The 10273-nt window shown below is 41.1% G+C and overlaps 1 protein-coding gene across 1 annotated transcript in view; it reads left to right on the top strand.

Annotated features, from left to right (window-relative positions):
- LOC100962440 (nuclear body protein SP140) overlaps positions 1-10273 on the top strand; it is a 103754-nt gene that overhangs the window by 86118 nt on the left and 7363 nt on the right. The window contains exons 20-21 of the mRNA XM_023510366.1: positions 1019-1107; positions 3892-3936. Coding sequence (XP_023366134.1) covers positions 1019-1107; positions 3892-3936 — 134 coding nt within the window. The remainder of the gene's footprint in view (positions 1-1018; positions 1108-3891; positions 3937-10273) is intronic.

The following is a 10273-nucleotide window of genomic DNA, read 5'->3' as shown; positions in this document are numbered from 1 at the left end:
TTGAGTTACAAATAGAGTCATGATGCCGGTGAGTTTATCTTCTCACTCAGCAAGAAAGAGGATTCATAACCATAGTACAGTGCAGGACATCAAGGTTATAAAAGTTGGTCTGTTAGGATAGAGACAGGAGCTTGAGTGGAGGGAAAGGTCATTCTGACTAGGGTGTATTCAGACAATTGTGAACCAGAAGTTCTTAGAAAGTCAAGTGGGAGAAGTCACTCCAGAGAAAGAATAGCATGACAACCAGAACTGTGGCAGAAGCAGTTCTGTGGATTTAGGTAGAAAGATGATGTGTAATAAGGCATAATCCATCCGTTAGAGAGAGCTTTAATGCCAAGCTGAGAAATTCAAACTCATAATCTAGACAACAGGGAATCAAGGAAATCTTCTGAGATTGGTAATGACATTTAAAGAATTATTTTAGATGGCTATGGGGCTTTGAAATGACTTCCCTGTCTCTGTATCTAGCAAGCCTATAGCTCATTCTAGAATGATCAGTTCAAATGTTACCCTTCCCTGAATATTCAACGACTGACCTGAACCCTGTTCATACCTCCCCTATGCTTCCTAAACTCAATACTAAGATTCTTCCTACGCATCTTATATTGAGTCTTCCAACAGGTCTGTCTTTGTCTCTAGATCCCTCTAGGTTTGTCCATCTTTATATGCCCAAGATCGATCACAGTGGCTGATACCCAGTGGGCATGTAATAACTGTGTGATTAGATGACTGTTGTGTAGAGCCTCTAGCCAGAGTGCCCGCTGGTAGGAATGGAAAAGAAGTGGTAGATAGATAAACAAGATATTATAAAGAAAAGCCTCTTAGGACTTAGAGAAGCACAAGAGTAAGGGAAACGGTTCTAAGGATGATTTTCCAGCTTTCATTGATTAAAATTTAGAAGAAGTACAGGAATATTGGTGAAGAGTGGGAGATCATTTTTCTGACACCTTGGGTTTAAGCTGGCAGTGGGATATCCAGGTAGAAATATTTGGGAGGTGATGGGAAATGCCAGAATCTAAAACAGAAATACAGGCTGACCTAGATCTTTTTACCTTTCAGGGTGGAATGCTACCTCATCCTTCAAGAGTATATAATGGGAGGAAAAAGGTGATATTATGTAACTTTTATAGCTCTTTTAGAACTCTTCTTATCACAGAGCTGATTTTACACCTTATTTTATGGAGTTTGAATTTGGTAATTATAGAACTAGAGGAGGTGAAAGCTTCACTTCCTCTAGTTCCTTCAGAATGGCTACTTTGAATACTATGTTGTATATAAAGCTAGATCTTCCTTGAATATTAAACCAGTTAAGATGGAGATGACAAGGAGCCATCAAAAAAAGACATCCTGGATGTGTTTTAGCAATAGATGAAGATCTTTCAAGGGTGCCAAAGTCAGAAGAGCAAACACAATCTTAGAATGCATAACAATGTTTCATAATAAGGTGGGAGCATTATCTTCAACTCAAACCCAGATTTTTTCCATTGATTTCACTTTTTCCTAACTGTAATGAAATCTGATGGGACAAAAGTTTGCTGAGTCATTTGGCAAACTTTCATATGAAACTAAATATTATTTCATGACACAGGCAACAAAATCAGTAGTTCTTTGTGATCCTTCACGTCCTTTTCTACCTTGCAGTAAAATGCACACACAGACAAGCAGATGTCTTTCCAAAGGGGAAATTATTTCCCCTTCAGGAGGATGGTGCTATCGGGGAGGAAGGTGGTGGGAGATAAAAGTATTTTATAGCAAAGGTTGACCTCCTTGGCTCCACTAGATTGAATATAGGTTTTCTGAGTGCAGAGGGGCTGTGCAGACCACCGCTTTATCTGTGAAAGTAATTTTTCTCTCTATTGAAGAAGGCAACAACAAATAGGTTAAGTGCAGTGTAGGTTCAGGACAAGGTGATGGTTTTTTTCAAGACTGGATATGAATGAGAACCTGAGGAAGGAGGGGAGGGAAAAAGTCTCTTCCTTATACACGTTAGGTAGAAATATTCATCCAAGACATTCACTGACTTCTAAAATAGCTCACTCATAACTAGTCACTGGGCTTCATATTCCACCAGGAAGCTGAGATTTAGGCCTTTGAATTATCTCGCTGATTTCAACTCTTGGCCACTAGAACATTTCGTTCAGTAGGTTTTCAGTAGGTTTTCTGAAAGGTAAATATTATTTGACCTATTCAGTATGTAGACTAAAGACCAGGATCTCTACCTTTCCCCAGGTGTCAAGAGTAACCCAGTCTAAGTTACATAAAGAAGCTGGAAACTTCCAGCTAATATTCTACCCTTATTTGTGGGTGCGAAACTTTGCAGCAACAAGCTTCTGTTGCCTTTGTATTTTATGTCTCCTCATACGCAAGAATAGAAGATCCCCAAAGTGGCAGATCTCAGGATCCATTCCTATCTTCATGAGTCCTCGGCCCCTTTCTGAATTCTCTTGCTTTCAGAGCCACTTTGCCTTCTGGAAACTTTACTGTTCCTATCAGCAGCACATGACAGCTTCTTGGCTCAAAATAGGGGCCACTTAAGCCCTCTGGTGATAGCTGAGATGTCATAAAACAATCAGATATACTCACTCAGAACAATCATTTATTGTATGCTAATATTTGCTTAAGCAACTCCAGTGATCTCTAAGTAAAATAATATTCCTTTATTCACCCATTCAACTTATAATTATTAAGCATATACTAAATGTCCAGTGGCCATTACAAAAGATTGACCTTCAAGGTTGTTTTAATTTTATTGTAAATATGGAGGAATAACTTAATGGGCTGGGGTATAGATTCTAGGCTAGTCAGAGAGGCCGGTAGTAACCAAGGTCACCTCTGAGGTGATCGTCACTTGGATCACACTTATTTTGGCCTTTCATCCCTGTGCTAGACATAAAAGCCAAGGTTTCCTGCATCCCAGAAGGGAAGGATGCCAAGGCAGGCTATTGGATATCTAAAAGTAAAATCAATAAATGTAGTAGGTCACCTCTGAAAAGTCAGCTGGTCTGACATTTTCTTGGGATTTGGATAGAGAAGAGAGGAGGAGACTTTGGGGGAAGAAGAGTTGCAGAACTGGGGACCCTCAGGGATGTGTCTCTAAGGGTGAAGAAAGTAGTGGAATTCTTTTCTGGGACACTTTCATGGCCTCCAGGACTCTGGGCCCTATGATCACTAGCAGTTGGGTCCTCAACCTGACTCTGATTACAGCCCCTCTGAGTGGGATGATAAATTCTGAGGAGCCAAGATAAAGAGAAATCCCTGAGGGCTCCTCAGGGCAAGAGGACAAGTAGAGTTTCTACAACTTGGCTTGTGGAGACCAGGTCTAGACTCCCTGCACAGCTTCACAAAGGCCCACTTTGGCCAGGAAATGAAACTCACATGGGCCAAACAGTGAAACTTTGGCATTTTTTATTCTCCTAGTAGATATGTAGATCTGTAAAATTAGATATGAAGTAAACAATAGACTGTGTTAAAAGAAAAACTTTACACAAATAACAGAATTTATTTGAGTAAAGAGCAAGTTATGAATCAGAGAGCACTCAGACCAGAAGAGGTTTAGAGAGCTCTGCTATAGCCTGTTAGACAGTGAGGCTGATGTGGGAGTAAACATAGAAAATATATTTGATTGGTGAGAGCAGAAACATCCTAATTAGCGGTTAGCTGGCAGTTTCTGGTTGGTTATGTGTCCAGTTTCATCTTGTTGCTTTTATTGGACTTTGATTTGCTTCCATAGGAACTTCAAGTTCTCAAATCACCCTAACCTAATGATATCCCTGGCTCCAATTTTTTAACAACCGTTCTTTTTTTTAATCTCTTAAACAAATGATTGTTTAAATAAATAATATGTGCAAGTATGACATTCAGTAGGGTCATTTGATTTGTCTTTCTTTTCAGCGGAGGATACTGAAGTCTCACGATACTAACTCAGATGATCCTTCTGTAAGTATTAATTTCCTACTATTATATGAATATTCCACATCTTTCCTAGGCATTTGTCTGTGTCATTTCTGCTTTTTCCTGAAGCATGCTCACTTTTAGTTAAAATATATTGCTATGTGTGGTGAGCAAAGCATAACAGATGTATGACCCAAGCCAGGAGCATGGGTCAGGCTTGGTATCTCAGCAAGAAAGCATACTTTCCATTTGTTTTTATGGAAACCTTCCCATTTTCTCATTTCTCCTGGAAAATGGGTATTAGGAAGCTTAGTTCTAGCCCACTGTGGTCTCTAGAGATGGAGTGTAAAGTGGTAATGGATAGAGCTGTTCTGATGACCAAGGAAGGAGCAAATGTGAGAGAATAACAGCATTTTCAAGAAGGTAGTGGGAATGGGAAAGAAAATCCCAAAGATCCACTCCAAAATATAGGCAGAGCTCAAGATGGCCTTAAGCATCAGCCAGAAGAAACAAGCCAGGTCAGTATTCAAGGTGTGGGCTCTGACATTAGTTCTGAAGAGATATGCATGCAGAGCACGTGGATATTTTATGAAGCCCCTATGGCCAGTCTTGAGGGAGCCATCAGAGTGCTGAGCTGGTTAGGACTGAAACCATCATGCTTGAGCAAACCATGGGGAATTTTTACTCTAGCTGCTTGGCTGGTGCTTGGAAATGTGCAAACCTTCTGATCTTTTAGGTCTTATCTTTTCTGTGCCTGCCCTGTGGCTTCCTGCTTTAGAGTCTGCCCAATCATGAATGATTCTCCTCTCTCATCGAAATCATACTTTGATTCTTATTGCAATGAGATGGAAATATTAGGAAGGGTCAGCTTTTTGCACACCTGCAGGGGGCAGCACTTATATAGAATATCATGTAACATTGATACATGTACTCAATAGAGAAGAGTCAACTATGTGCACATACCTAATCTCCAAGGCAATCCCCTAACAATATTTGAATCTTATAAGAACTGCCTTTGACTCTTGGCCAACTGAGGTAGTCTTCAATAGTTAAAACAGTCTAAGATTCTGGTATTTTTGTAGCTTTTTGGGATGGACTAGTCACAGAGGGTTAGGTCTCCCATAGTCCACAGCCAAAAATCTGTGGGAAGGAGAGATAAACTGTTACAGCAAAGGTAACCTCACTCTTATTACTGTTTTCTCCTGGGACAGATGTTAAAGCCAATCACAACATTGACTTATAATATACCTGTGCCTTAAAAACCAGAATTTGTTCAGGCTAAATCTCTACTTATCCTCCACCTTGGAAATACCTGAACAGCTTTAGAAAATATTGTTGCCTGGATCCCACCTCTAGAGGAAATTCTGATTGAATCAGTCTATGTATGTTTTGGACACTAGGATAAATTCCCAGGTGATTCAGATACACAGAATTACTGATTGTGTGACTTGAAGAATACGAGGGCCTGTGCCCCAACACACACTAATTGATTCAGAATCTCTGATGTTGGGAAGAGGACATTAGTCTTGTCTTTCTTTGACAGAGTCTCACTTTGTTGCCCTTGGTAAAGTGCTATGATGTCATATCTCACAGCAACCTCAAACTTTTGGGTTCAAGTGATTCTCTTGCCTCAGCCGGGACTACAGGCACCTACAGTAATGCCCAGCTATTTTTACAGATGGGGGTCTTACTCTTGCTCAGGCTGGTCTCGAACTCCTAACCTCAGCCAATCTGCTCACCTCAGCCTCCCAGAGTGCTAGGATTACAGGCATGAGCTATTGCTCCTAGCCTGATACTAGTATTTTCTATACTGTCCCCATATGATTCTAATGTGTAGCTGGTCTAAGAACCAAAGATCCAAAAAATCAAATCTCTTATTAAAAAGATTTAGGATGCAAGACTCTTAAAACATTTGTAACTCCATTCCTACCCTAGAGTTTTGGAGGTGATTGAATACATGACATCTGACCCTGGGCAGATGAGCTTGTTAGCAGTTTTTCAGTCATATGTACTCATAACCCTGGGGAAAGTGGGCATCACACACCACTCAGGGCCATGCGGGAGGGACTGTACTCAGGAAGAGTGAACAACCAGTGGCTCTAGAGGGTGGGGTAGCTCCTGTTTCCTGAAGTAGATTGTGTTTGGCTTGTTTGAATAATTTTGTGACTGGCAGGAAACTGAAACCTGCTAGTCAAGAATAAACAGAGGTTGCACGTGGTCCCCTTGATTTGCAGTGTGTTTAGTGGATCTTATCTGCTGGAGCAGAGCTGAGAGGGGGACTTGTGTATAGGCCATTCTAGGCCTTCCCAATTTCACCAGCTGTCCGGGAAGCATATAATACTGAGTTCTAATTTTGGCACTTATACCTCTTTTCCCTTATACAACAAAATGCTCAGTCACAGACTAGTTCTTTGTTAGGAAGAATACACCTGTATTTGTGTCTAATACAGAGTATATGATCTCTTTATATTCTGTCAATTCTTTGTTTTTGGTATTCCACTTATCAAGATGGTTACCTGGACAAGTAGTATTTGACTCCTCAATGGAGAGGAAAAAAAATAGTAAGCAGATTCTGACATTTCAACAGATTGTCTAGGACAGAATGCTAAGATTCAGCAGGGAAGCAATGGCAAACACCAAAAGTCATTAAGGGGAGCATTCAGGGCAACTCGCCCAGCTAGTGACTGGCTAAAAGCTGGGAGAAGCTCCTGGGCATGAGCAGTAAGAGAGAAGCCCATAGGGCTCCACATTCCAAAACAAGCTTTTACAATTTTGGTTACACGAGAATTTCCCCAACCCACACATGTCTCCAGCCTAACATAGAGATGCGTAGAGATTGCACAGAGGCAGTGTTCCAGAAAGGGAACCCACATGGAAGACCATGGATATGAACCTAGAAACATGAAACTGCAGGCATGTCTGCAGCCACTGTATGGCTCTAGGAGGGATAGAGGAGCCTAGGCTCTCCCACATACCTGTGGGAAGGTTCCCACAACCCTGCTGGGGGCTGCTATTGAGACTGAGATGTGAGCAAACATATTTTTCACAACTTCTCACTCACACCCTCATGCTGATTTTGGGTTAACCCAGCTACAGCTCCTGCCTTGCTAGGGAGGGACAGGGAAACCAGGTTTTCAACACACATCTAGGATAATACTGGCCATCCTGCCACAGGGTGCTGTGTGATTGAATCTCAAGTGAACTGCATACTCCACAATTTCTTGCCAGTGTAGCCTGTCTGAGAAAGGACCCATGCTCTCTGGTTACAGGCCCATGATATTATTTTGGGAGCTTAAAGCCAGGAAGTGCCCCATCTTTGGGTGAATTAGGGCTGATGCAGCTGCAGCCCTGCTTAGCTGAGGAGGGACAGGGGAGTTTAATTTCTCCTATACACACCAAGGACATTTCTCACCACCCTGCTATGGGCTCCTGTGGGACTGTGAGAAATGAGTGGACCACATTACTCAGATAATAGATTGCAGTCCCATAGCTGGTGTCATTTTGAGAGTTTAATGCTGGCCCATATCCTATCCTTGGGCCAAGTTCATGGTTACATGGATGTGGCTGCCACTCAGCCAAGAAGAAACAGGAGAGACACAGTGTTCCCGAGCACACTTCAGACAATATCCACTGCCCTATTATAGGCAACTGTGGGACTGGGGACTAGCTTGCTCAATCCATTGCAGCTATCAGTAAAACCAACACGGACCACATAGGTTTTCTTGGGTGGCTCTACCACCACTACTGCCACCTCCTGCATCACGCTAGCTGCTACAGGGCCTGAAAACTTTCACACACACTTGGCCCTCTACTCCAATTACCAGCTTCTGAGAAAGCTACTTGAAGGCCCAAGAATTGGCTCCCCAGAACACGCTAATGCTGCTGCCAGTGTGAGCTACTCTGGGGCCTAAAATTAGGCCTACTAAGTCCACTGCTGTCACCACTGAGGCCTGAAGACTGGATTTGCTGGCATGCAAGTCCCCAGCAAAACTTCACAGCATCCACAACTAATAATCGTACCCTAAGTTATAAGGAAATCACACATATCGCTGGCTCCATGTACTACTTAAGAAATCATACAAGAGATCACACTTCTGCAGACATCCAAAATCAAAGTCAAAGTGTCCTACTCAACCAACACATATATGTAGTACATCTTTAGGAAAAAATCTTTCTCTTTAAAAGCAATTTCAAAAAAATTGAGTTAATTGACTGATACATCAAATGTGCAGATATGACACTATCAAAGGACCACAACAATTATTCAGCCATGAATCTCAATCAAAAAGAAATCCTCATAATGCCAGATAAAGAACTCCAAATATGATTCTAAAGAAGTTCAATTAGATGCAAGAGAAATCTGAAAACCAGTACAAAGAAATCAGAAAATTAATTCAAGGTATGAATCGGAAATTTACTAGGGAGATAGCTATATTCTTAAAAAATTTAACAAAACAAAAATTCTGGAGCTTAAAAATTCATTGAAGGAAATACAAAACACATTTGAAAAACTTAAGAATACACTAGACCAAGCAGAAGAAAGAATCTCTGAATTTGAAGACAGGTCTTTTGAAATAATCTAGTCAGGTAAATAAGGAAAAAAGAATTTTAAAAAATGAGCAAAGCCTTGAAGATATCTGGGACTATATAATGTTACTGAACTTCAGAATAATCAGTATTCCTCAGGGGAAGATAGATTAGAAAGTTTAGAAAACCTATTTCAGGAAATAATCAATGAAAACTTTGCAGGACTAGCAAGATAGTTAGACATTCACATACAGGAGGCCTCACAATCCCCAGGCAAATATATTGCAACAGGACTTCACTATAGCATATTAAAATCAGAATAACTAAAGTTGAAGAGAAAGAAATTTTTTTTTTTTTTTTTGTGGAGACAGAGTCTCACTTTATCACCCTTGGTAGAGTGGCATGACATCACAGCTCACAGCAACCTCCAACTCCTGGGCCTAGGCGATTCTCTTGCCTCAGCCTCCTGAGTAGTTGGGACTACAGGTGTCCACCAGAATGCCTGGCTATTTTTTTGTTGCAGTTTGGCCTGGGCTGGGTTTGAACTGACCACCCTCGGCATATGGGGCCGGCGCCCTACCCACTGAACTACTGGCACCATCTGAGAAAGAAAATTTTTAAGTTAGCAAGAATCTATAAAGAAAACCTCATCAAACTAAAAGCAGACTTTTCAGCAGAATTCTTATAGGCCAGAAAAGAATGAGATGGCATTTTCGAAGTGCTGAAAGAAAAAAAAAAAGCAAACCCATTAACCAAGAATTTTATATTCTGCCAGAATAAACTTTATAGATGAAGGAGAAATAAAATCTTTCTCAGGCAAGCAAACACTGAGAGAATTTGTCATCACTAGACCAGTCCTGTAAGAAATGCTCAAACATGTCTTAAACATGAAAATACAAGATCAACATTCATTATCATTAAAACATAGAGATATAAAATTCAAGGTCAAATAATAACACAAAAAGAGAAAGGAATTTGTCAGGGCCCGGGACTGGCCAGGTCTCGGGCCCAGCTTAGGTAGGTTTTGGATGGGGACCACTAAGCTACCTTGCTCAGGAACAGTTTCTCGTAGGTGCTTGAGGGCTATCTACTTTAGCTGGGGGGAGAGAGACAGAGTATCTTAGAGTAAAGCAGTCTTCTTAGAACAGATAGCTCTTAGTCTTTAGCAGAGCTTGGTAATCTTCAGCAGAGACGCTGTGCTGGCGTTCTGCAGGCAGGAGAGGAGACAGAGTCAGAGTAAGTGGATCCATGATAGAATGCGCATGCTCCCGACTGCCTTGTGCTTCTCAGCATCACAGGTGTAGAGACTGCCAAGTCACCAATGCTCTCATCTCGCGAGCTCACTCATGCTTGTTAGAACCAAATCTCTCTCCATCCCCTTTTCACCAAGGTGTTCCATTACAGGTATTTCTTATAACTCTCACTCCTCTTAGCCATAGGCTATACAGGCTGCTACATTTCTCCCCTTTTTTATATACAAACAAAATAACTTTTAATGTGGTAAGGGTGGTTCTTCCTGTTATCTAGCCCTTTTCTTTCTAGGTAAAAGATGGTAATTATCAGAGTTCAAAATTCCAAGTATGGGCTCTTTAAGTGAGGAAGCCCAATACAGCTGTAAACTATTAGCCTCTGCTAGAGGAAAATGATTGTGATGTTAATTCCCTTAAAGGTCTTTTCAAATGGAGAAAACTGAAATCTTTCCTGATAGAATTTATCATTTCTTTAACTGTAGGAACTTTCCTTTGATATTTACTTAGCGGACGAACAAAAGATAACGCTTTCCTTGCAATCTTTGCAAGCAGAGGATTTTTCTCTCGCTATTCCAAAGGTTTTGCTACTCGCGGTACTGAAATCC

This window comes from Otolemur garnettii, unplaced genomic scaffold (genome assembly GCF_000181295.1).
Source record: "Otolemur garnettii isolate 467f Iridium unplaced genomic scaffold, OtoGar3 scaffold00013, whole genome shotgun sequence".
NCBI classification, from domain to species: domain Eukaryota; kingdom Metazoa; phylum Chordata; class Mammalia; order Primates; family Galagidae; genus Otolemur; species Otolemur garnettii.
This window is presented reverse-complemented; position numbering and strand designations above follow the sequence as displayed.